The following is a 27,571-nucleotide window of genomic DNA, read 5'->3' on the forward strand; positions in this document are numbered from 1 at the left end:
AATGGAAGTAATCTGGGCCCTAGGAAAGTATCTAGTCTCATGTAAAATGAAGAATTAAAGGCTACTGGACTCTTAATATAAGATGTCAAAATAATTTTGTTTTCTGAAGAGCTCCTGCATCAATTTAAACTGGGATATTACCTTTTTTGTCTAAAGCACAGACAGACTTCAGAGCTGAATACATGTGGGCTTCGTGTTCCCCCAGGGAACTCAAGGTACTGAAAGCACCAGTGGGTGTTCACGATTGTGAAAACAATCTCAAAGCCATTAACAAGACAGACCCCTGGAGACTACAGCAGAGTAAAGATCAGTTCAGGCCTTTAAACTTGCTCCTCACCTACTCCAGGTTTTCCATACAAGTCCCTGTGTTTTTGGACACCAGAGGTGGGTAGATGGTGTTAAAGGTTGTCTTAGTTTACACTGATATTCCTGCTGGGCAGAACCTTTGTTGAAGGAATATTTCTGATCCTTAAAAAGAACTAACACTGTCCTTGAGGTTTCGGGGATCTGTCATAAATGTTTTGAAGCGAGTAGCTGCGTGAGTCCAAAGGCTTTTCTGCTACCTAGATGCTGTGGTGTGAGGCAAGCTTTGACTGTGGCCAAGTACAGCCACAGTTCCTGTGAGGTTTAGACAAGATTGACAACATGAAGGTCCAGGCATTTGACTCCAGGGTAAACGTGGGTGCTTCTGGGTATGCTTAGCATCCACTTGGGAAATCTTAACTTTTCCTTCACTTCTTTGGTGTTGCTGTTGTCATGACACATTTTGGATTGTTGTCATGACACATTTTGGATGTGGGCTTAAGGATGCAGTGTGGACACTTAGCCAGTTTTCAATGTACGCTTACACTTTCACTTGATTTTGGGTATTATGGCTCATAGTCTTGATTTCCCATCAAAACAAATACAGGAGGCACTACGATTTCAAATCAATATTCCCAGCTCAGAAGGCTAAGTTATGCCTAGCATCAAATGATGAGACTGGATTTCCTTCTTAAGGCAGGCAGACATATCTACAAACCCTACCAACCAGAACATACCAAAATTTCAGGCAAGGAAAATAAGGTTTATAGTATAAATTATTCCATAAATGTGGTTAGAAAGAAACTATGGAGGCAGAAAATGTAAACAGAGAATTGTATATGAATAATCAGAGGCTGAAAAAGAACATTGAATTCAAAACTAAGTGTTTTTTCTCTGGGTTTGTAATATACAACCTCACTTTCTTCATAAACTACTCTGAATTCTAAAACAAAAACTGTGTTTCAACAGTATCAAAAATGTTCTTTAAAACTTTCAACTAATTCTGCCTGCAAATAAGAAGGACAGCTCCAAAAACTGTCACCAAATGGCACAAAAATGGAACAAGCAGAAGGTTATGTCAGTGGTTTGTTTGCTTTGAACAGTGTATGTTTCTCTGGTTTAAATACAGGCTACCGGTAAAAAAATAATTTGTCTATCATCTGCCCTTACAGCATCAACTCAGAGTTAACAAACAGTCTGGATGAGCTGAGGCTGTAACATTTACAGAGGAAAATCAGTAAAGGTGTTCAGAGGCTATAAGGTGCTTGTGGTATAGATTGGGATGAAGTATCATCCTTCAAGTATGAGAATTGAAGTACTCGCCAAGCAAAACCGCCACAACCAAGCCCCTAATTACCTGTGTCTATGTAACAGGAAAAACAGCTGACTGGTCAGTTTTAAACATGTTACACTTATACTTCATTATACCTCATATATACTTCATTAGCATATCTTAGTAGCTAGCTGACTAAGGAATGCTTTTAAAGAAACATAGCTAGATCCTAGGACAGGACTCTCACCTGCTCAGTGTACCTGGGGTGGAGACATTGATGGGGGTTTGAGCCACCTTTGGTGGCTCAGCTGTGATTGTCTGACCACTGGCTATTGTCTGATGCTGCAATGCCAATCAGCAGGGTCCCAAGCCTGCTGTACCCAGTGCTGGTTCTGTGCTGCTTTCAGACTGTGTGCAGGCAGTGTGGGAGAAACAGTGAGCTTGCCAGTTCTCTGTCCTTCCCACAGCTCTGTGAAGAGCTGCTAGCTAAACGTACTTAGCAGCAGTGCTGATTTCAGCAATATCCAGACCAGAGCTTTCTGAAGTGAGGAGGCAATGACTTGTGTTATCGGTGTCCTGCAACACGGTGTGTCTGTAACACTGCAGGGCACAGCACTGCTTGTTCTCTCAGAGCCTGGCACAGACTGAACATGAACACAGGTCTTAAAAGAAACAATATTTCAAAGCAGGCCTTTATAACTTATTGCTTACATTTTCGGAGACCATGAGGATGGTCAGAAAATTCTATTTAAGTGCTCTGCTTTGCTGCCTGAGAAATCCTTGGCTGACTTGGCTACTACATCACCAGTAAAGGCATCTGAACAGTAAAGGATTCAGCATCTGACTTCATAAACTACCAAACATTAGGCCACCTGTTTTAAAAAAAAACATGTTAAAATATGGAAAGGCAGAGAGAAAAGGAAGGATATTTTTAATCCCTGAAGCACATTTTTTGTTTGGCGAATGTATGTTCCTTAATACGCAGTTTCTCACGTTTGGGTCACCCTTCCTATTGAGGGATTCAATGATAGAGTTTATGGTGAGGAAGAGAACCCTGCTCAAATTCTCACATCCCCCTGATCCCTCTAGAATTATCGTGACCTTTCCAGGTAAGGACAAAGATAACTGCCAGAACACAGATCCTCAACCAGCATAAATTACTCATCTCTCTTTTCACTACAGACCACTGTGTCTGCAAACACAGAGCCAGCCCAGTGCTCTTGGATCACAGGACACAGCCCTTCCTCTAGCTCTTGGTCCAAAGACTCCCCACACCCCCTCCCTGACTGAGCTGCCACCACCCCAGCAGGACAGGGCACACTTCTGGCAGGGTGCTGTGTGGCACAGGCACTGCAGGCAGACACGAGCCCCGGGGAGCCAGCCCGTGGGCACTGGGCCGGGCAGAACCTGGGGCTCACTGCTGCCCCTCTCCTCTGCTCTGCTCTGCTCTGTCCGGCGCCCCCACACACTGAGGACAGGCCCTGGGGAGCCTTGCTTCAAGCCCCAGCCTTGTCAGAGGATCTACTTTCTTGTTTCTCTGTATTCTCCTCTCTGGTTGCTATTAATGAATAGCAGGTGAGCCACGTTCCCTTCCCTTGCCCACACACAGTAATTTAAATGCAAAGCCGCACAGAAGGATCAAATTTAATTATACTTTCTGCAGCAGGCGACACGGAAAATTGAAATGCACGAGCCTGGCTTTTATTTTCCCTTTTCTCTCTTTTTTTCCCCAGTGGTAGGGAGAAACAATATATCAGAAATATTAAAATATGCATCTAAATGTTGTATGCCTGCTTGTTTTTAAGTTTCTGATGGTTTTTGCTTGTCTAAATTTTCACAGCTGCTTGCAAAGCTTTCAGAAAGAAAATTGAAAGCTTAATCTGCTAGTGACATAAATTGACCTCTAAATGACAAATAATATTCTGTTAACCACTAATAACAATTGATCTTCATGAAGAAAAACTATGCTGACTCTTAAGAAATTTTCCATTATCGCCCAATCAGAATATAGCTAAAGTCCAAGAATTTTTGTTTTTTTTTTAGAGAGACAGAGACAAAAAAAAAAAAAAAAAAAAAGTGTCAAATAGAAGAATGCTCTGCTTATCAATGAATTCAGGCACTTATATACATATATATATAAGATTTTTCAGTGAAAATGCAATCAGGTGACTTTGTGACCCAAGGTGCAGTGCAGAGTTCTAGGGGATGGAATTCCCCACCTGGACACAGTCACAGAATATCAACTGTTCCAGGAATCAACAGAACTAGCCTGCTTGCCAGATCCTAGGCAAGAAAAGCAAAATTCTGAGACTTTTAAAGGGAAATGGTTGCAGGCATTGTATGCATTTTAATACTCTTTGCTATAGAGACATTAGGTATGCTCTGATTAGGCTCTGCAGGGTATCAGTGGAGGTGCCAGGGTGACAGCCATGTGACTTCAGGTAGGAAAAATGAACGCTCACACATTTTTATGTTGTTCTGTCCCTTGGCCGGATCCTGTCCTTAGCATTTTTTGTCTTAGCAAACACCTGGAGACCTCAACCCAGCCTGCCCACTGCTTGCTCCCCTTGTATGCTTGGAGCTAAAGGAATTAATGTATTACAAAACAGAAAAAAGAAATGGATGCTTATGATCAAATAGTTCCTTTTCGAACTCCACATGACATTAAGAAAGTGGCTATTTGTATCCCCATAGCAACTAGAGGTCAGGGTGTCCTTATAAAACACATGGCCAGAGATCTTTTCTCAAAAGCTTACAAATCAGAGAAAAGACTTAGAAAAAAAGCTGTAAAGAAAAAGGGATTTATCCCCACACGTAAGCCATTAAAAACAACATCCATTTCAGTACCCTGCTGTGATTTGACCGAACAGGACACACTGGATCTCCTCATTCCACTGACTTCCCGTAAAGACATGGTTCTAGTTCCAAATCTTGCTCCTGCTCTCTAAATATTTTGATACACCATATCAAAGGTTCTTCTGCAAGAAAAACACAGCTTAGCTGAATGGTCCTATATCCAGCAAGCACCTTCTCTATTCACATATTAATATGTGAATCTTTCCTAACCATCTCTTCTTTTTGTTGCATAGATATCAGAACTACCAGCTGGGTAAGGTGGTAGAATGCATTTCAGCCATGCTCAGTTCACATGATCAAGTGCTGCTACATTTCTCAGCTGACGTGTAACATTTCAAAACTGTCTTAAGGATATTGGTGCCCCAGTAGTCCCCAGAATTTCCCGTATTTCTGCAAATTTTAACAGCACGCTGCTGCTTGGCTAGAGTAATTTTGTATTTCATATCATCCTATTCATATCACAGCAGGTATTGCTTGTAATTATTAAGGCTATTTGTTATTAGAGATGCATGGGTAGTGACATACAAGGAGAAGCAACTAATTTAACTGATAATAAAATTAGGTGATCACGGAAAGTCAATTTGCTAATTATCTCCAAACTGTGGCTGTCAGCTCTGTTTTTCATTACTTAGATTCCTCACTCCTCAACAGGAAAGCTTTTGCAGGGCTGAGCAACAAAGAACACACAATTTCCCAGCCAGAGAAATCATCTTATTTCACCATCTAAGACCACACTGCCATGGGATCCTTCCACTGAAACACACTGTAACAGCAGGCAGGGGAGGGTGAGGGGAAGATTCCAATTTAACGCAAGTGCATTGCATTTCAGGCTACCAAATAACTATTAATATTCCTGGAGCAAATCATCTCTTCCTTGACAGGCCAGACAGCTGCTCTTTTTCTGTCTTCCTTTTGTTATCTTTAATAGCCACAGAGATTCGAGATACCTTGAAAAAAAATACTTGCGACTTGATGGATGTCCCACCTTCTGCCATCAGCCCTGGTTCATGGGTTCACCTAATGCTTGTTCTTGCCTACAGAACTCAGACCAAGTGGTTTTGAAATGAGTGTGCTGAGTGCCACTGCACAGTGTGTGCAGTGCACACTGTACAGCTCCTCTTCCCCTCCAGCTGGCAGACAGGGGGGTGAACAAGCTGTCCTGATCCTCCTGAAATACAGTTAAGGTAGAAACAGCCTCTGGAGCTCATTTGGTCCTGGCTGCTGCTCAGAGCAAGGCTGAATTTTGAGTTCTCATGGTCTCGCTCAGCTGAGACCTGACTACCTCCAGGGAAACAAATCCCACAGCTTCTCAGGGCAAATGTTCCCCATTTGATCATATTCACTGCAGATAATTTTTTTCCATTTGCTTAAGGTAGGGGAATTCTACTATCTTAAACACAGGAATACTAACAATTGTAAATTAGATCTAAAGAAAAGCATTTCTATATTTGACCAACTTCACCCAGACTTTGAACGGAAAATACAATGCAAATCTCTTTCAGGCTATCTACTGTCCTAAGAGGTGTCATTCTAGAAATGCAGTAGAAATTCTGGCTGAGGGTGTTGAGAGTGCAGCTGTTCCCTCTCTTTCCTCTGTCAGACTTTGCTGTCCCCAAATCTCAGTCAGCACCATGGGCTAAGTAAGATCTCCACAGGCTGCTCTAGGCCAGGCCTAATATTAGCCAGGTCAGCCCTTAAATACCTTCAACAGGAAACCAAGGGGGTGGGGAGGGGCTAAGTTATGTGTCTTTTGTGACACAAAGGAGGAGTGCTTATATTGTTCATCCAGTCAGCACAGCTTTCTGCATGCAGGCATCACAAAGAGCTGGACAAGCTAACAATTCCAACACCTGCCATCCCTCCCGCAGCCTTTCTGTGGCACTCGCCTGCCCGCTTGTCCTGACACTGAGACAAATGCAGCTGGAGATTTGTACCTGTTAGATCAAACCGATGGGTCTCTGTTCAAAATCACCAAAGGGCACCAGTTAACATCTGCCAACTGCTGTTGTGCATTTAGGAGCAACATTTAAACCAGAGCATTTAAAAATCTGCTCCTAGGAAACATCCTGAAGGTGATGGGTCTTATGGAAGTCTTATGTAACCCAGTATTAGCTACCTGGGTGCCTCAGTTTTTTGTATCTCTATTTGCCTGATTAATCTGTGATTAAGAACTAGGGCTAGCTATACCTCCCTACTCAGGCTTTAAAGCCCTGTATGGGAAAGACCACCTCCTTTGGACCAGACTGTACAACAAGCATCATACCGGAAGGAGGGGCAAGACCTGCACATTTAGTATGGAACTTTGGCAAATACCACAATAAACAGGGTCCCCTTTACACATCCCAGTGGTGGGTACACATGCACTGATGGAGCATTCAGCATGGAGACTGGCCCTTCCAACACTCGAGTGAGAAGAAGGGACTTCTCCTGTAAAGTGGGTATCGTATGCTCCTCCTAGCTCTCTTGTTTTGTCCTTGAATAGCTGAGACTGAGAGGATTTTTTTATCGTGTCACATTTGCAGCTATCAGCAAAAAAGAATACTAACAGAGAAATGTCTATCGTTCACCATGAAATTAACAGCTATGCTTTGTGATCTGAACAGGTCCCCAGTGGTCCCCTTCCCGTGTTGGCCTGCAGCTGGAACGCAGTAAGTATTCATATGGTGAATACAGCCACCTAATACATTACTGAGCCTCAGGCAAGTTCTCCTCCTAAATATTGCTCTCTCTATACTTGTTACTGGGTGAACTGTTCGCACTTTTTCATTAATTGATATCAATAATTAACTTATTAGCTTTCTTACTAACAAAGGAATCTAATGGGTTTTGTAACCACTGAGTAAAAATGTTTCAGAAGACAGTATATGGTCGAACAATGAAGACAGGGTAGTTTTAAAACCATTCACTCACTTCCCTCACTTACTGCAATATCTGGTTTAAAACTTGCTCACATCATAAGAAGATGCAACTGGCTGCAGAAGGAAGCCTCTTTTTTTGTACCAGTACACCAGTTCTTGGGGGACTTGACTGTGAGAGGTGGACCTGCCAAGGGCTGCGTGGCACTTGGTCTGAGGACAAGGAGTACTGCAGAGCCCAAGAAAAGGAGGGCTCAGAACCCAGTGGAATTGAGCACCTTCTCTGATTTAAACAGTCAACAAACACATATTGAAAGGGAAAATACATAAAGAAAAAACATGACCTGAGAAAGAAGTGTTGCAGCTGCAGCAGCACTGCAGCAGTGGCTGTTGGAATTTTTTTAATATCCACCTCACTGCTTCTAGGAAAAAAACCAAAAAAAACAGAACCAGACACTGCCATCTTACATCTGTCTCTGTGCACTCTATGTCCATCCGGACTGGAAGCAGATGCCCTGGAATACTGTGAAAAGTAATGCAATGCTCAAAAACACCTGGTCTGCCTAGGTCAGACAGTTCACAGAGAAATCTCAGCCTGTAGGCCTTTGCCCAAGAAATTGTGTTCATCTTGATGGTGCCAGCTATTGTAAAATACCCTGAGAATGAAAACACTTCTGCAAAAGATACCAGTGAGGGAGACACTGTATAATATTGACTTGCATGGCACGTCTCTAATGATCTAGAGATTAACAGAGACAGCACTGTAACAGTCCCTGTGCATTGCTGCCCAGTGTAATGTCAGCCTAATACCTTTGTTAAAACGAGAGGAGAGTAACTCTCACAGAAATGCTCTGGGTTGCAAACCTGGAGAATAAATACCAAGTCAACAAAAAAAATCAGAATACAAGTTGAGCCTACACCTTGACCTTTAGAGCAGGGCAGCCTATACATTATGCTGAGTCTCTGAGGGGATGCTTGTTGTTCATGACATCTCCTCTTCCCTTTTTGTCATCACAGATGGGCCCTACTTGAAGGATTCCATTAACATTCAAAGCCTTGCCGTTTCCTCCATCATTACACTGTATTTTACAGATCTAGGTCAGCAAGTTGGCTGGACCACAGTAAGTATGTCCTTGCAAGATTCAACATGATACAACGGACTGTACAGTAAGTTCTAGCATCAAATTGCTTGAACTTCCTCATCCTGTCCTTCCCTATGTCAAATGTTGTAATTACTTTATGAGGAGTCAAAACAGAATTAAAAGGATATAGAGCCAAGTCAACACATGCTAACCCTGAAATCCAAGTAAAGATTAAAAGGTGAACATAGTAATATTGCCTTAGGGGAAAAAAACAATTTTTGAACAGTTATAGCTTTGCTAGCATTCGTATACCTGTGCAAGACCTGTAGCCAAATACACTAATTTGCTGAGAGTCTCCTCAACTTTGAAAGTGGAAGGATATCTAAAGGAAAAAAAAAAGGGGTTCTCGTAATCTTGTTACTAATGCAGGAAAGTTATTGGATGGGAATGTTTTACTCTCTCTTCACCCAAAGAGAAGTTCTGAGTGAGTGGGGAGGCCAAGGATTCCAGGTGGAAGAGGTCCACCCAGGCTAAGAAGTCACAAAACTTTTAAATCTCTTTGTAAAATTAAAGCTTTTGCCATGAGCAACAGTACCTGCATTAGGCTAAAGGTAGAACCACAGCCCATTTTTATTTCTCATCTCAATCTGACTTCAGCAGTTTCCCTGTAAGCAGCTGTTGGAGGTCAGAGTGATGGGAGAGAGGCAATACACCACACCCTGATGGGGCTCTGGGGAAACTTACAGGCTCCTCTGTGCAAGTGAAAGATTCAGTTCTTCCCCAGCCCAAAGAGACAAGAGACATCAGAAGGGTTTGACAGGACGGTGAAAGAATGGGAGACGAAGAGACCTTTCCAATGTCCTGCAGCAGGCACAGGTGCCAGAGCTGAAAGTAGTCTCACTACTAGACTGACCTGGTTTTTACTGTAGTTTGTATGTACTGTGAAAGCTGGAGTCACACACAGGCATCATCTGTATATGGGGCAGAGAGACTCCCAACTTCTGTGGTGAGAAACACGAGTAAGATAGAACCATAGTGTCTGAAAGCCGTAAGTGCTGATATGAGACTATTCATAGCAAGGCAAAACGAACTGCCAGCTGCTTACAATTCCTTTAATGAAGCAAATGAGTGCTTGTGAACTGGCACTGTGGCTCTAGGCCAAATTATTAGAGCCTTACCTCAGGTAGCCCACAGATCACAACCTGCTCGTGGGGGCTGATCACAAGGCCCACTGAGAAGTCATGTCCTCCCTTGGCTGAGCCTGTACAGACAGAGCTTGTGACTTTCAGGTCTTTAGCCAGATGATACATTAGACCTTGAGCACACTCAAGGTGGATGCTATTGCTAGAACTGCCTTTGACTTTGGGAAAAGTCAGCTTCTGGATTCATCCATCTACCCTGCTTAAGCCCGTGTGCCCTACTTTCCCTCCAGAGCAGCAGATTGTTCCCAGCAGCCAAAGTCTGAGAGGTATTAGCCCCTATGAACATGACCTAAACCTAATCTTCCCAGTTCTAATAACAGGACCCATAACCCCAGGTGGTGACAAGCAGTTTGCTACGGTGGAATTAAAACTATTCACACTGTGACACCTACCCATTTCAGTAGAAGTCTGTGGGTTTATCAAGGCTGAGGCTGTATCCCACTGATTCCCATACAGATTAATGGCCTACTGAGGCCATGCCTTACTAATGATAGTTGGGGTCCTGTTTCCCCCAGCCCATCTCACCACTTTTCAACCATGGCATTTCCTTGCAAAGCAAAATGGTGAATAGCAGAGTCTCTTGCTTACGACAACTAAGCAATCTGCAAGAACCTTATTTACTCTCTCCTTTCCTGGTGGTTTATGTAGCCTAAGACAGTAACATAACTAAAGCTTAATATCCCAATATAAATAGTGCAGTTATGACTTGGCATTGATACTGCAAGCAGTGGATTATTTTTATGATTTAATCTGTGCGTGCAGGAAGTTGGCTCCGTGAGTTTCTGAATATTCATCTTTTCTCACTCTGTTCCATATTCTGAATCTTCTTCCAAGTCACCCCATTTGAACAGTCAAGAGATTATTATAACAAGTCTATAGCAAGAGAGAAAAAGACCATACAAGCCTGTATCTTAACAATAGCAATTAAGAATGTGTTTGTACACAGGATGTATAATTTTACTGCCACTTTTATTGTACTTACTGCTCCCATTGCCCTTGGTGGTCTATCAGATTTATGCACACAGTAAGGGATGCTTCTGATTTATAGGGTTGACATTTAAACGAATAACACGCAGAGTAAAAATATTCTCATCGTGTCAGCAAAATGACAGCTGAGGTACAAAGGGCCACATTCAAGTCTGGACTCCAAGAATAGCCACAGAAGCACATGGAGATAGGCTGGTGCTCCTGAGGTTGATGCACTGAGTATGGATTTGTCTAAGGGAAAACTAAGCACAAAGGTGGGCTCTCTGGGGCTTTGTCACATCATTGGAAATCACACCTGAGGATAAACAACAGTAAGACCCCCTCGATGCTGGGGATTTACACCGAGACAATGACCTCGTGTTTTTTAGAAGGGGAAAGTGGTGCCCAGTTCGACCTCCTGGGAGCCCCCCTCCAGACATGTTGTAAAATAAAAGATGCTGTTGTTGTCTGTTCCCAAAGAGCGAGTCCCTAAGTCTAGGAACGTGCTTCTGAGTCAAGAAAACAGCGTTTCCCCATTGGAACATGCACTGCCTCCATCTCACAGGCCTTGCTGCTCTCCACTTTGGCAGCTAAAGATTATGTCATCTGCTGTCTACTCAGTCCCTTTGTCAGTGGCTGCCACTTTGTAGGAAGGATGTTTCCTTCTCACTCTCAGCCTTCTTAGAACACATTTGCACAGTGACCAAAACATTTTGGATGTTTTATGCCATGAAAGGCTGGATATCACCTGGGCTCTGGTTAGACAAAGCTCTGAGGTTGGTTGACTGGACTTCAGAAAGTTCTGGGGGCTGGGTTGCTCTGATGGAGGAGGAAAGACAAACAGGGCTGAGAAGCTGGCAGTTCTTCTGCTATGGAACAGCTCCTCATCCATCTCTTTTGAGAACCTTTCATGGGATAATGTGGGTAGAAGACCAATCTCAGATGGCTCATTTAAAACAATGGAGGCCCTCGAGGCTTATCTCCAAAGAGCAATTCAGGGAGAAAACAAAACCTGTTTCTTAGTATCAAGGATTCTGTTAGAAATCTCTCTCTACTCTTCTTATATATATATATATTTTTTTTTCTATAAAGCAAATATTATCTTATCGAAAATCATTAAAAACTGAAAAACAATTTCAGGGAAATGTGGGTGCCTGGGAAACTCAGCAGCAGCACCATATAAACAGAACATGTGATTATATGTAACTCGATGAGTCACTTAAGAATGATTACAATGAAGCGCCAAAAACAGAGAAATCCCCAAAACAGTTTTTCACGGCTCAGTAGATAATTTGATCACTGAAGGTAATATCCAGGAAACAAAGAAGTCGCCACTTTTCCAACTACAGGTATTTGTAATGCAAAGCACCGCCATTGACACCCCACAGTCTGTACTGGGCAAAGGTCTGTGCTGGTTAACTTGCTCTGATTGGTACAGCTGGCCAAGTCCTGAGGTTATCCCAGTCAAACACTATGAACTTTCACAACATTGTACCCTTTCACAAAGGCCAACTGCACACACACAATAGTGGTCTTATTTTTAATTTAGTTAAAGTCTAATATTTTTCAACCTCTGAGGTTATCAGGAGAGAACAGCTTGCATTTGCCTGATTTCTTGCCATGGTTTTATATTGTTTGTGCCTTTTCTTCAGCCACATATACTTTTGGTTCTTTGTCCCTGCCCAGCAGTAGCATGAAGTCAACTGATAAGGGAAGGGGAAACCTCTGAAACTGCCCAGGTGTCTGACCGGGATTCCTCAGATGCTGCTCCTAATAAGGCAAACAATATTGCAACAATTTCTCTTGGTCTCAGCTGCAAACACCAGAAGCTCACAATGAGCCATGCCAGCGTGTCAATTTTTCAGGTGCCAACGGGAGTTACAGAGCTACTAGGAAAATTAATTCTGAGCAGTCAATATTTTAGCTGCTGTTGAGCACAGCACAGGCTGCAGAACTAACTTATCCACAAGTGTTTACAGTAATACCCTCGAGCTTTTACAGCTTCAAGTGTAAAAAGAAGGTAGAGGGAATTCAGTAAGCAAGAAAGAACAAGATGTTTCTTTCAGTTATACAAAACCATGCTTAAACGCTTCCTGCTACTTAAGGAAAAAAGAGCTACCTGATCGATGGTGCTGATAAGTGCAGATTCTTTCCTGCTTGTATTTAGAGTAACTAAGGACAATTGCAATCTGGCAATCTAAGAAAATTTGAGGAGTTTTAGTCGCTCTCGAATGCTTAAGCCTGGCAAAACAAATTTGTATGGAGAATTTTTCCCAACCCCACGCTGGGGCTTAGGAGAGCACAAAGAGGAGAGTGAACCAGAGAATGAATCAGTGCTTGGGAGAACGAGGTACTGCTTTGTCAATTTTTGCCCAGCTTGTACAGTGACCTTGACAAGTCACTGAATTTCTCCGCATCTCAGTTTCCAGATTTGCAGCAAGAAAACAGAAGTATTTTTTCCTCACAAAGTGCTTTGAGGGTTCTAGATGAAAAAGGCACTGTGGCAGAGCTAGTTGAGGTTATTAGTAATAGCCAAGTGCTTAAAAACACCGTTTCTTTTAAGTAACTACATATCAGATGATGCAGGTGATACAATGATACAATTGTAGGGCAGATTTCAAAATGCTACAAAAGCTTCATAAAGATTTGACAGGAAATCTAACCACACATTTCTGCTTGGTTACAAACAGGATTTCCGTGCTTCGGTAAGTACACATAGGTACAAACATACGTAACATGCACGTCTGTGTGTGCATAAGAAGAGCATTTATTAACGGGCAGTAATTTTTCCAAGAAACATGCAAAAGCTCGTGGTCTCAGGGGACAATCTTGACCAGAGTATGAAGTGGTCTGATGACAACTCATTGGTTTCAGTCTGTGAAGACGAGACAGGAGGAAACTGGGATTTCCTCCCTTTTCCCACATAGGGAGCACTGACCTGGCTCAGAAAGAAACAGCATAATCGCCCTGAACTCCCCAGCAGCCGAAGCTGTCCTGAGTCAGCTGTAGTCTGCCTTTAAAACTCTACAGTAAATCCGTCCCTATCTCTGGTAATTGCAGTAAATATTGAGCTGCAGCCTGAAACTCTACACACTGAGTTTCTGCAAAATCTGCCCGGGCAAGGAGTTTCAGGTGCCCCTGCACATTGCATTGAAGCTTTGCAGAACAGATCAGCCAGTTTAATGAGAACTGGAACACAAATCATTGAATGTTCAAGCAGTCCTTTAGAATTGTAATACTTGATGCAAAACTGCTGCTGCTGTGGATTTTTGCAAACTTGAAAATACAAAAATTTTAAAATGGTGTAGTTTAAAGATGCTGCCAGAATTCTGCCATTATCATCCCCAGGTAACTATACAGCGTTTAATGAGTTAGCAAAGCCTATGAAGTAAAAATTAGCCCCAAAATTAAGAATGTTTCTTAATGCTTATTAGCTCAGAAGTACTTAGGACTTGGATTGTGAAAGGAGTCCAAGGTAGTTAGATGTTAAGTTTAATGTGATCTGGGGACTTGGGTGGGTTGACCTGCCTGTTTCTTTGGGGTTTCTCAGAAATCCCAGCTGTTCTCTGTACACCTGTCAGATACCAGTACATCCTCCTGCTACGCAGTACCTACTGCCTCAGTCTGTCCTTCGCTAGACCTGCACCTAGTGCCTTTGTCTCACCTTTATCAGAGAAACTAAGTTCTGCCTGTCAGATAATTTATATACTGCATCTGCTTTCCACCAAAGTTACCTAAAACGTGCTTGAGCTATTTTGTATCTCTTGCTGTGCCTAGAGCTTCAGGCAATAAGTCATTGCCCCAGCTGCAGGTAGCATCCTCACATTCCAGCCTCTGCTTCCACTGCTTGGACCTGGTCATCCTGCTGGCAGGGGAAGAGAAAACATCATGACTGGAACTGATGAAATGGGAAACTGCCCCTACATGGCATGGAAAGATCCGTGGGAAGGGATCAGTATGGAAAAGGCTGTATGGCCTTTCCTCAGCTCTGCTCTGCAGCTTGTCATAACGAGATAATGTGAGAGACTATGCCAAAAGGCAACATGATCCCAGACAGGCAGTGCTGTGCCCTTACAGAAAGGGCACACCATAAATGCTAGGGAAAGGAATTAGCTGATGCCCTCCTGTGAAGATGGCTGACCCATGGGCCGTCATAAAGGTTCTGCCGGACTGTTTTTGGACTCCCTCTGCTCCAGCCCTTCTGTTTATACCTTCCTTTTATCCTTTTCTGTCTTTTCCCAACCAGTACACACAGTACAATTAATTAACAAAAATCTTCCCATTCCCTGCAGTCGTTGTGCTGGGTTGCTGTCAGGCACTGTGCCAGCTGCCCCTGCCAGCCAGAAAATTCACCTCACATTCCCGGAAACAACTTTAAAGAGTTCCTTTTATCCCTGCTGCACTCATCTGCCCCTAAATACACCCTCTGCAATGTAGGATTATAATTCCAAACCGGGTTGTTACCCAGTTCAGCAAGGTGTTACCCACCTGGTCACCTGCAGAGATAAAAGCAGCAGGCACAGTCTGGCTCAGGCAAGGTCTGAGGATGAGCTATCCTGGGGTGTTTTCCCACTTGTGTCACCATCCCTTGAACGATGGGGATGCCTATGTTAGGGGTTGTTTTGGACCTATTCCAGATCTCCATTTTGTTGTTTATGTAGTGAAGGTTTCCAGATTGGGTATTACTGTTAAAGAAGTTTGAATTCAGCATCCTCTGCGAGGCTCATTCCTGGGAGAAGTTCCGTTCAGAAACATCACTTTCTCTGTGCCACTCAGAATAAGAGGCGCACAGAAAGCTCGAGCCAGGTGGCTGGAGAGACAGAAGGCAGGAGAACTGCACCCTTAGCAAGACAACAAGAACAGTGTGCAGCTGTGAGAAGAAGGGCACCTCCTGTTCTCTTCCTTCAGCTAAATTCTGTTCAGCTATGCACATTGTAACAAAGAGGTACTGCTCCTCCAGGAAAAGATCATTGTGTTTACTATGGATCACCCTATTTAGCTGCACCAAATACGTAAACGCAATCTAGGCAGGCCCACAGGCTGGTAAAGACAAAACTGTCCTGTAAACACTTCATGTTTTTTACATGAAGTCTGTAGAAGAAAAATGCTCTGTGCTTTAAATGATCACCTTTTTAGTTTATACAAAATATTTATTTTCTCCATAAACTAAAAGTTACGATGTTACTCTTTTCAGGGCTTTGTTTAAACTGGATTATTTTTCAGCAGAACGGCTATCTTCAGAATTTTGTAGGCTTTTTGAGCACCTGTAAAAATTACAGGCTGAACTGAACCTTAACACAACTAATAACTCCCCAAGCCCAACAATTAGCTATTGGATACGTATGAAGATATTAGGTAGGCTTAATTGCATATATTCATTGAGAATCGATAGTGAAAGAATGGTGCTTGTCTTTAATTGCCAATGCTCAGAAATAATTGTCATTTTGTGTTAATTTAAGACTACTTTCCCTTCCCCCCACTTGAACTTGTGAGATTTTTTTAGCAGAGTTTCTCTTCTTGCCTTTCTGGAACTCAGTTCTAATTTCTGATTAATATAAAATCAGTGGACCAGAAAAGGAAAGTGGAGGTTGCAGCATGGGGCATGCAACAGAGGGAAACAGACCAAAAATCACTTAAAATATAATAAAAACCAAAACAATCCCAAGGAACCAGTGCAGCAACTTGAACCTCATTGTCTAGAACACAATGCTAGTGATGGTGACTATGTTCCAGCCCTGTGATGCAGTTATGACAAAGGCAAATGTCTGCAGGACATTCAGGTATCATAAGGCTGGTAGCTTTGGCTGTTGAATGAAGACTTTTTTATAAAATCCTGAATCTTTCCTTCCTCTTTCAGCATCTAAAATCAGCCAGGAGGTAAGGAGAGAACACTTGGTGCAATGACAAGCGACTACAGCTAAATACTAAGCCCTGCCAGACTCTTCCTGGCAGCTCTGTACTTTGTTCATGCCAAACAGATGATAAAAGCAGGCAGTTACGGGTGGCTTTTGCGGTGCAACTCATGTCTGAGAGAAAAAGCTACACTGAAGCTCATTCCAGGCTCTTATGCTGACCTCCCAGAACATATTACCTGCACCTCTGTGTCCTATACTACCACTGTCTGTATTTAGTGCATTAGGTTTTGATGGCAGAGGCTGTTCCCTTACAGTGCTTGCAGAGTAAACCCACGCAGTGAGCTCACAAACAGTTAGGAATAAGCACATACAACTGCTATTAGGGCAAAACACTGGTAAGCCCTTGGCTGCGGTGTGTTCCACAAACCTGTGGGCTCTTAGACACTCCTTGATTTAATGTTGTTTTCATACACACACACACAATTGCTCTTGGGACCATGCATAGTCTAAATGGAGCCCTGAAATCATCATGTCACATGGAACAAAAGAGAATTTATTTCCCTGGTAGGGAATACCAAAGTCTGTTACTTTTGGAGTCAGTCCTGCTATGAAAGGTGAACACTTTTTAAATTTTCCTCCTGTAATACAGGAGAAGAGACCATACAGAGGGTCTTAAATTAAGGAAACCTAACTGTGGAATATTTCTGCAGGAAAACCTGTTTCAAAGCTCTTCCAAGGAGCAATTAGAGGAACAGCACACTGGGGGTCAGACTGCCTGTCAAATAATACTTTTGGGAAAGATAGTCTAAATTCAGTGTTGCTTCCTTAAGCCACAGGTATTTTATCCATTACAGTTCTATAGAAATGCAAATGGTCACAGTAAAGCCACACTACCCATTAGCTGTGAGTCTTTATCCCTTAAGCAATACTATGCACTTGAGTTCTGATTTGCCAGTTGCTGGTCCTCATAGATATGTAGGACTTGACCATTTCCATTTTTTTCTGAGATTCATTCCTGTGGGTCAGATGATCAAACCACATCACTCCAACTATGTTTTACTTCCTCCAGCTGTTTGTAGCTTAAGAGTGTGCCCTGACAAAAAGCAATACTAGCTGTACCAAGCCAAACCCAGAACATAAACTGAGAGTTACTCATGGCATCACCTTCTCTCCCTGTCCCTCTATCTCCTTTCATCTCTCTGTGGGTAGCACGGGTGACAGTGGGGAGATAAAAATATTTCTTTCTGTTTTACAGGGTAACTTATTAGTCCAGTCTGCCACCACAGGCTGCTTCTGCTGATGCCAGCACAGGGAGGAGACCCGCTCAGTCACACAAACAAAGGCTCATAAAGTAGGCAGGAAGGGCCAGGCTTTCACCCACCACTTAATTTCAAGCAATGATCCTTCCAAATGTCTCTGCTAGCAATTAGGATTCAAAAATGAGTCTGTCTCTTTCTTGGAAGCTTGGCTTTTAACTTAAATACAGAAAACACCAGCAGCAAGCAAGTTGCCCTCTGCTTTTGGGCCTTGATTTTCAGTGTTATTTAGATTTCCAAAAGGTGTCTGATGGCACAGTCAAAAGTATGAAGAGGAGAACTCTGATTTTGACCACTTTCCCTGAAGCTTTTCTGACTGGGTTCATGCTCTGGACAGAAAACTCTCTCTCGTTTTCTTGACAGATTTTACTCCTTTCTAAAGAGGCAGCAGAAAAAACTGTCATTTAAGTCCTCAAAACAAAGCCAAAATCATATTTGAAGGATGAATAGGTGTTGTGGATAGAGGTATTCTTTTTCTCATGCATTTACTGGTACTATTTCCTAGCCTGACACAGCTATTTTCTTTTATATTCCTAGTTTTTTTTAACAGAATACAGTGGCCCTCTTTTAATATATCTGCTGTTTTACATTCGGCTCTCAACTATTTATGATCAAGTGGAAAGTACGAAGAACTTCCGTCACCCTGTGGTTCAGTAAGTGACACTTGCATGAACAGTTTTCCTGGAGGACAGGGAGCCAGAGGGATGGAGACTGAGGAGGTGACGGGGGTGTGAAGCTGCATGCCTGGCCTCAGAGTCAGTGGGAGTTTCAGATTGTTCTTATCAATAGCATTTTGGCATTTTAGCAGCACTCATCCATCTGACCAAAAATGGGAGCCCTGGTCACAGTGGGAGATGCAGTATTTTCCCTAAATAGTTTGCACTCTAGACACACAGCATGAACAGAAGGTAAAATGATAAACACAGCACCCAAAGTCATACTTGACAGAGAAGAGAGGACAGGACTTGAGGTGTCCCACAGCCAGTCTGTTAACAGTGCATTGCCACTTGTAAGATGAATAGCATCAGCAGCCAGCACAGAAGATAACTACCCCCATGCCAGCTCTCAACTAAGCACAAGAAGGAAGAAATGAGAGGTCTGCACATTGTTAACAGCTGAGAAACTCAAAAGAAGCACCATGGGAATTCAGAACTGTTAATCCAAACTTTTAAACTAACCTACAAACTGTAACTGATCTCCAGGGTTATATGCAACACATTTGAGTTCTGAAAAACTTTTAAGGAGTAAAACACTGAAGTGACAAACAAAAATAGAAGCTCAGCCACTGTTACAGAACAGTGAAGAGCATGGTTGTATTTAGCTGTAGAGAAAGAAATCAAAGGACCTCATATGTAAGCATAAACCAGAAACTTTGCCTCTCTCCATCACCAAAACAGTAGGGTTAACAAGGAAAACTAAACAGCTCCAATACAACTCAGCGTGAACTGACCACAAGGACACGCAACCTGCTTACTCTGCTAAAACTCAAGAGCATGCCAAGTGCAAGGAAGAGAGGACAGCCAACCAAGATAGCTTTTTATGACCTTCAACTCAAGCCTTTTGGAGGACTCTGGAAGAAACAAAGCAGACCTGATCAATTAGGGGATTAAGAACTGTGACAGAGAAGAACGTGGACAGCAGCAAGACACCATAGCCGCACAGGAGGCTCAAGGCACTGCCACCACCAACTGGATGGTGATTCACGTACCAGGAAGCTGAGAACTTTCGCACTTCTATTCACTGTGACTGTCCCCGTTCTGGGGGATTAGTGCCTGGCAGAAGGGTGGAATGTGACCATGAAAAGCCTGTCGGATGCCTAAATTGGAGCACTGGAAGTGGGAAGGCACACAGGGAACCAGGAACCTCAAGCAACTTCGCCACAGCACTTTTCCCACGCTATGATTGCAGAATCAAGGGAGCTGTTACACAACAGAGAAACACAGCAAGCTTACAGCATTTGCAGATGGAAGAACAGGGACTTGGAGAGACATTAAGGGAGTTAGTGGAGCTGGGAATGAGAAAACAGAATAATTGAATTCTAATCCAGAGTTGTAAGATGCTTGCTTTCCTTCTCTTGCTCACACTTAAAAGGACAGAGCTCCTGGTAGCACAGAAGAGCCAGCAATACTTATACCTTTTTCTTCAGTGGGCAAAGGCAAAGTGCGTAATCGTTCCAGTGGGTTCATCTGGGGTCCCCATCCTAAGCCAAGTTAATTATAAAATTCCCAACAAAGCTAAAAGTTTGCTCCAGACTTTGGATGAGTCACTAAGTGTTTGAAATTTTCTTAGCTCAACTCTTTCTAGTTTAATTACTTTGAAATTGTTTAATCTTTGGCTACCATACCAGATGTGTAACAACAGCATTTGAGATTTCACATGCTGAAAACCACTTTTCTGTTATGTCTTATAATTGGTTTGCAGTGAGACAGACTCTGGTAATACAGTAAATGTAACCAAGATAAAATGCCACCAGGAATCACTCTTGACATTTGTTTCTGAAACTCAATCTATATAAACTCAAACTCATTCTCAGAAGCAAATCAGCAGTGCCTGTTATTGTTTCATAATCTTCCTCAAAAGAGAACCATTATAATAATTTCTACAACAATTACCTCATTTCTTTGTAACAGGCAACAAAAAAGCCATCAGAACGGATTAACTTTGCAACAAAATCTAATTTTGCGTCCACAAGGAAATGAAACACAAACTACTTCCATACAGCTACTTGAGCTGGCAAAGGACAAGGAAACCATTCAGAAGATATTCAGAATGCTTTTAGATGTCAGACACATTCTACAGGAGTGTTAAGATGGCCTTAAAAATGTGGGAGATGTCTTTGGAAAAGCAAGGCAGATGCCTGCTTACATAGGCAGCTGTCCCATTTCAGTGTCTTGTCAGGGCTATGTATCACATTCAGAGCTGAAGGAGCATTCTTTAATTCAAGGCTAGCAAAAATAAGTTGCCTCCCTGCAAAATGAAAGCAACTTTGTACAACACTGAAAATGACTCCATTAATCTTAGGTTCCAGATGCTTCAATTAAGACAATATCTTAAATCCCACAATTTCAGCGTGACTCTGCAGTTTTTGAATATTAGTCCTAATTCCTTTTGTGACATTAAGCAGTGCAGTAATAAAAAGCAATCTTTCACTTACCTCAATTTCTTCTTTTTTTCTCCTTCCAGCTTGGCGTGCTTCTGCCATTGTTTACACTACATCAGACATCTTCTGGAGACATTATTTGTTCACAAGTTTTCCGGAGGGCACACTCCTCTGAAAAACATGATAAAGGTGACAATGTGTTTATCAATTTGTATAAGAGAGAATATCTTCATATCAAAGCAGTCCTTGAAATAAGATAGGAATATAAGAAATATTTTATTTTCTAGCTTCAGCAAGCATGATTAGTCAAAATACATGTGTAGAAGGAATTTCAGGGTCATGCTCCCAAGGACATGAACTGAAATCAATGTCCATTTTAGCTCCTGCATGTCAATGCTCCTTTGACTCATCCACCCAAGAAGCTGTTTGTCATGCCCAGGATATTTTTCAGACTGAATGCTATTTTATAATGAGATATACTGCTGCAACATTCAGCAGTGCTTGCTGACAGAAACCACACTCTGCTTCTTCGGTGCAATATAAATACAGAGCAAGAGAAAACCCTTGCATTTGGAAGCTAAAATCAAACTACAAGTAGAAAAAGAAATTTATCCTCCTATAGGTGGAGGCCTCAGGAAGGAAGATACCGAGCTGTCCTAAAATCTGTCTGTTAAATGCTCCTGAATTTGAACTGTGTGTCATTACTCATAGGCTTATCTTTATTTTATTTCACATACTCACTTTTGGTCATTTCATACCACCCCCCCATCCCACTCAGTGTGATTTCAAGACCCTTCCTTTAAAAGTTTTGCCATACATTTAAGGTCTTTATGACAGAGATAATGGGAGGTTAAACTCTACTGCACTCAGAAAAGGAGATAATGAGATGCACTGATACAGATACTGTTTTACAAAACAACAACAAAAAGGGAACATAGGCTAAAACAGGGTGCCATTTCCAAACTGAGTTATGCTCCCGGGAGTTAAAGACTCACAGCTACTACTGTTCTCTCATGTCTGTGGTGCATGTACCACACTGGCATCACATGAAAATATTAAAAAAAAGGAAGCCTGACTTGCTGTAGCCTGTCCCAGCACACTGCTCTTCCTGAGAAGGTACTGAGCATGGGACCTTTAACTCATGAGCCCTCACAGAGCCTGGATACAGTCTCCAGGATGGTTTCAGCTGTTTGGTTTTGGTTTTGCCGTGTACAAACAGGAGCAGAGACCCACTACACAGGGTAAGAACATGATCACATTATCTCTCCTTGGGCTTTCCCAAGCCCATGGCAGCTGCAAAGGCATCAGGGGTGCTGCTTTTCAAAAAGGGGATGAAGTGGGACTGAATCCATGGGTGTGTAGCTCAAACATCTTTATAGGGACTGTGTGCCTTTTTTTTTTTTTTTGCCAGGGTTAAACCAGTCCTATTCAGTTTTACACTTTTTAAAATACAGTCTTGGCTGGCTTAGTGTTCTGTTTGGCTAGCTGTGCCTTGCTTGGAAATGTAGAGTTTAAGGTATAGTAATAGCTCAGCTGCTTTTATCAGCCACACATCTTTAATAGTATAGCTCAGAGAAATGTGCCCTCCAGCACCACAATCAAAGAAGAAGAAAACAAACGTCAATTCCCACAACAGGCATAAAACACTTCAACATAATAAAAAAAATCTACACTGTATATGTTCTGTGACTGAAGAAACCACTGTAAGGTCTTTCAATGATTACTTGGGGTTTGCACTTAACCAGAATTTATATTCATAAACTTACGTTTTGTACTTGCTTATTGTCCTTTTCAAGAAAATAATAATAATAATTAGAAATAAAATAGAAAATAATCTTTTGTCCCTTGCAGGGCTGTGCCTTTTACTGGGGATTCACTTCCTGGATTGCATACTACATCAACCACCCCCAGTACACACCACCCTGTACGTATGGATAAGTACGACAAAATACTGATGCTGATTTGAAAGTTTTTGGTATGCAACCTTAATCGCTCCCAAATTAATAGGTGACCCCATGTGAGATGAAATGACTGATCTAGCCAGAGGTTAGCCTTTACCCCCTGTCACAAGGATGACTGCTGGGTGGGAGGCACTCCTTCACTGCCACTGGAGTACCTTCCTGTTCAGCAATGGCCAGTTCCAGGGATATAAGCTGGAAATATTGGCTAAACGGAGAAAAGACAGATCAGTGTATTTGTTTATCTTCACAATATTTGTATTAAGAATACAGGAGAGAGCTAGAACTGACTGTTCTTGGAGGAGATGTTTACTTGCTAATGATACACCCTGTCCATGAAAATATTTTTTTTTCTGATTACCAGTCAATCAAAAGCTGCTGATAAAAAGCCTTTTTTTTTTGTGCAAGCCAGAGGAAAAGGGTCCTCAGTGAGACTTGGTCAGGGAAGTGAGGTACACACTCGTGGTTAGTGTCCTTCAGCCATGACCGAGATTTGAAAACTGCAAACCTTGGTAAGCGAACATGATACAGCACCACAGTGGTCTGGTGACAACAGCAAAAAGGGCAGGGCAGGCAAAGGGAAAGTAAATATTCCAAAAGCTAAACATAGTTCTTGCATGGGGAGACTGAGAAAAAACAACAAAAAGCTAATGGATAGGTTATGTCTTAGGTTCTCTGCTTATGGGTAAGGCTGTAATTTTCAGCTTGGGTGTGCCACTGATCTTCACATCTCCCCTTTTCAAGGAATTTAACACCACCACCTGCTCTGAGAAAGCACTTGGATATATGAAGGTGACAAATACTAGCAAGCGTGGTGAAAACTGCCTTGAAGTCAGTGGTGAAGAGACTGGCATTTCTAGAGCACTGTCACTCTCTGCCTCATCTTCATAATTGTGTGTGGTTGTATCCATTCTTTCTGCAGGCCTGTCAGGAAAGAAGCATTCCTGCTTCTCAGCACTGGAATAATTTCTTCCATAGCAAGCCATGTGCATGCCATAAAATGCAATTTCTAATTTCATTCTATTTTCTAGCATTTGGCCACAGACAAGTTTCTTTTGCTGCTCTTGCTTTTCTGGTACGTACAAAAATAAAGTTTTATTAATGACTGTGGAATAGGAGAAACTCACAACTTACAAAAATGCAATATTTCTGCTGTGTATTTGTATAAATATGTAGGTACATGCCCACAGCTCTCTGTCCTTACACTGGATTTAGTGACAACCTACTAAGGTTTCTAGGCCAGGAAGTTTTCGAGTAGGTATTTACCTGTAGAGAGCTTAATGTGAAGTAGTGTATCTAAGAGCCAGAAGAACATCATCGTCATTATTATTTCTTATAATTACATAAAAATACTAATATTTAGACCTGCAATTTTTAAAACACTGAAGCATTACTTCCTAAGGAGACTTTGTAATATTTCTGTGTACTCTGAATAACTTAACCTCAACAGCTATTAAAACCAACCCCTTCCAAAGTGGGTTAGGGCAAGGAAACCACAGGTGACGAGGGATGGCTGAGACTGCCTGACCTGATGCCTGAATGAACATAACCACAGAGTGATACAGAGGCTCAGTAAGAAATTCTTAGGCAGACACCTGCATCCTCTTTTGCCCTCTATGGGCTATGGGCACTTCAGAATGGAATGCTGAGTCAGTATGGGTCAGTAGCCAGAAGAGTCAGCCCCATTTGAAATCGGATATAGATCAGTTTCCAGAATACAACCAGTAGACAGGATAGGAACTCCCCAGGCACCTTCAGGCAAACATTGTTCAGAAAAGCAACCAAACAGCTCCTTAGCAATAAGCAAATGCTTCTGTAAATTCAGACCCTAAAAGATGAGTTTTGGCAATGTTTGTCTCCGGGGATTGGCATGCAGGTCTCAACCTCTCCTGCCCCAAGGAGGTACAGCAAAGCCTAATTACTCCTCTGAAGAAGTTTAGGTGCTCAGCTAGGCTCTGCAGCCCAAAGCAATAATCCTGCACACAGAGACAGGAGGCTGAGGCACCCTGAGCCTTGTTGTCTGCAGCCTTCCCAACCTCAAGGGGAAAACATGCAAACTGCTCACCGAATATTCAGTGCCAACATCAAAATCCCTGTCTAGAAAAGAACCTCCTTTTCTAATGAAGCATCCTTTCTCTCCTCAATGTCACACACCCTGCTATAGCTTTTGTGGAAAACGCTGCCATCAAACAAAGAGATGAATCCTGCTGGGGTATTTACTATGAAATATTACCATCCCCTCCAGATCTGCCTCTGCACCTGCTCTGTGATCTGAGCTCTTGCAGCTCTTTTGAAAACTTCCCACCCTTGGAAACTCAAAACCTTTCCTTTCAGACCTCGTTCTGGCAGGTTCGCAGACAATATATTTAAAACAGCAACACAAAAAATAATTTGAAGCTGTTTTCACAGCTTCCTAAAACATATGAATAAAATATTTGGAAGATTTCTTATCTCTCCCTCTTTTAAAGCTTGTCTTTATCCCATATCCTGATTCAAGAGTATTCATTTGCAGCTGCTGTAAACAACAGCACTGCCTGATCTGAAGAGTGTCAGCAGGCCCTTCTGGAAGATTCTCAGATTTAGAGAAATTACTCTAAGCTTTGCAGGGACTTTTTTCTCATAGGGTACACATAGGATATAAAGAGGGGAAACAGTACGTAGACTTGAATATTTTATTATTATAAACACGGTAATCCTTTTTTCTGCTGTTTCCCACTGCCCCATATTTCATACCTGAGACACTGAGGAAGGACCAGGTTACATTCAGCAGTATTTCTTGACACAGAGAATTAGCAGCCACATTTCTAAAGGGGAACATGAGCTAATTACAGCAGAATGCAGCTGCAGAGTCAAAGGTATGCCAGTAAAAATCCCTGAAGAAATGCCCTTTGCTTGTTTTACTTAAGAACTGATGACAGAATTAGTAAATGTTAACTACAGTATGTGAATCTCTCTTGCTCCACAGCAGCATAGGCACTGCATGTTTCAGTACAAAGTGTTTTACAAAACCACTTTTAACTTTGAAACTTCTTTCTTTAAAATAATAGTAATCAGAAACAATCATGTTCCTAGACCATAAGTGGAAGTATGTAAATGATAATTACTTCTATCACTTTGGCTATTACAGCTTCTGATATGATAACTTTTAATAGATTCCCTTTCGTGGCAATTTAGAGCTTTACACCTGGTGTTTATGATAGATGACAGCCAGTTAGCTGTAATTAAAAACAAGAAAGGACTGCAGGATGTGACCCGTGACTATACATCTATGCAGAGTAACAGCTTTGCTAATGGAACCGATTCCTAGGAAAGCCCACAGAAATCACTCTGCCAAAATGTGGAAAATTCTTCAGCAATGCTACCTACAATGTCCTTTCAGATTATGGCATATTTCAATATAAAATGAAGTAACATACTGTTTTCAATTAGCTTTAATTGAAGGTTGTTATGGATGACTTTCAGAACTGGCTTTAAAAAACAGCTTTCATATTTCTTCTTTTCTGTATTAATATTGTCATCTTACACTTTTAACATCTCTAGGTTTTAGCACTCTTCCTTTTTATTATAGTTTGTTTTTTTCAGCCTTGTAAAATTTAGACTGACAAATGGGGTAGGAAAACACACCTGTTTAACACTGCCTTTTGTCAATTTGGGAGGAGAAATCAGTCTTAAAATCCCGAAAAAATTCAATTCAGCCTGAAATTGAAATGTAAACAGCATTTTGGGTTTCTTCATAAAGCAGGGGAAAAAATGAAAAAATACAAAATTACACTGCTGTGCTGAGAGGCGCTTTTTTTTTTCTCTTTTTCTGGAACTGAAACTGGTTTTCCTACCAGTTCCCACTTTAAACTTGGATAGTACTTGAATTGGTTTCTCCAGTAGTTGTAATTGATGAAGAACCAAAAGCAAACCTTTATCAGACTTGTAGTACACGCTGTATAACCAAGCAGGGAGAAGTGGTACCTCTCCCAGAGGTTTAAACCACCTAAACATGAAAGGCCAAGTTTGAGAGGTTGGCTAGCGCTGGGAATGGCACAACAAGAGAACAGCAGAACTAGGAATAACCCTGGCATTCATGAGCTCACAGCTACTACACGTTCAGCCACTCTGCCCTTCAGAGAACCCCTGCCAGTTTTTTCACCCTATTTTTCCTTTCTTTCTTCTCTCCTTACCATGAGAGCTGGGTACTGGGCTCAGGAACTGGTGGTGTACAGGGGTGTTCTGCTGAATGTCTTTGAAAGGCTATGTAAGAAGGGGGTAGGCACATCAACAGCTTCACAAAACCAGTGATCAGCTTTCCACCTGTTTCTTTGCAGGCTGGATTAAATTCAAATCCCGACAGACAATGACATTCATTTCAGAAAAGTGTCTTGCTAATTGCTTTAGACTTCAGGGAGCCTCTTAACTTCCTAGCCCAAACCATGCTGAGCACACTGAAGGTCTGCTGGCACCGAGATCTACGGAGCTGATACTCGGGCTTTCCCCCCAGACCGTGTTTGAGAGAGATCACAGACAGTATTCCACATGCGAGAGTCCTTTTGGAGTCAGTATTTTCTGGAAACAGAGACTAAACTGCAAAAAGGGGATTCTGGTCATGCACTGCAACACAGTTACTGCAGCGTTTCAGGCATGCAGCTGAAAACATGTTTTTGTTTTGCAGATGTGTGAAGCTGGAAATCACTTTATCAACGTAGTTTTAGCTCACCAAAACCACTCAGGTCTGTCTTTGTTTCCTGATTGTCTATTTAAGGCTGAAGTACGCCTAACCTATCCATCTTCTGCTGGTATACAGTAATATATGTATC

The 27,571-nt window shown here is 42.1% G+C and overlaps 1 protein-coding gene and 1 long non-coding RNA gene across 9 annotated transcripts in view; one reads left to right on the top strand and one right to left on the bottom strand.

The window, feature by feature from the left end:
* The window catches only part of TECRL (trans-2,3-enoyl-CoA reductase like), a 48,688-nt gene that overhangs the window by 16,145 nt on the left and 4,972 nt on the right, over nt 1-27,571 (top strand). For 2 of the 6 annotated variants that reach the window (XM_071742553.1, XM_071742556.1), the window contains exons 3-8: nt 7,036-7,080; nt 8,305-8,408; nt 18,246-18,361; nt 20,892-20,997; nt 22,660-22,732; nt 23,798-23,841. In XM_071742553.1, coding sequence (XP_071598654.1) covers nt 7,036-7,080; nt 8,305-8,408; nt 18,246-18,361; nt 20,892-20,997; nt 22,660-22,732; nt 23,798-23,841 — 488 coding nt within the window. Of the gene's footprint in view, nt 1-7,035; nt 7,081-8,304; nt 8,409-18,245; nt 18,362-20,891; nt 20,998-22,659; nt 22,733-23,797; nt 23,842-27,426; nt 27,485-27,571 lie in introns of all 6 variants that reach the window. The other 4 variants (XM_071742550.1, XM_071742555.1, XM_071742554.1 and 1 more) reach the window with 4 other exon arrangements.
* LOC139795639 (uncharacterized) overlaps nt 20,942-27,571 on the bottom strand; it is a 504,885-nt gene continuing 498,255 nt past the window's right edge. For all 3 annotated transcript variants that reach the window (XR_011725614.1, XR_011725615.1, XR_011725613.1), the window contains one exon: nt 20,942-20,979. This is a non-coding gene — a long non-coding RNA (uncharacterized lncRNA). The remainder of the gene's footprint in view (nt 20,980-27,571) is intronic.

The sequence above is a fragment of the Heliangelus exortis genome, chromosome 4, assembly GCF_036169615.1.
Source record: "Heliangelus exortis chromosome 4, bHelExo1.hap1, whole genome shotgun sequence".
NCBI lineage: Eukaryota > Metazoa > Chordata > Aves > Apodiformes > Trochilidae > Heliangelus > Heliangelus exortis.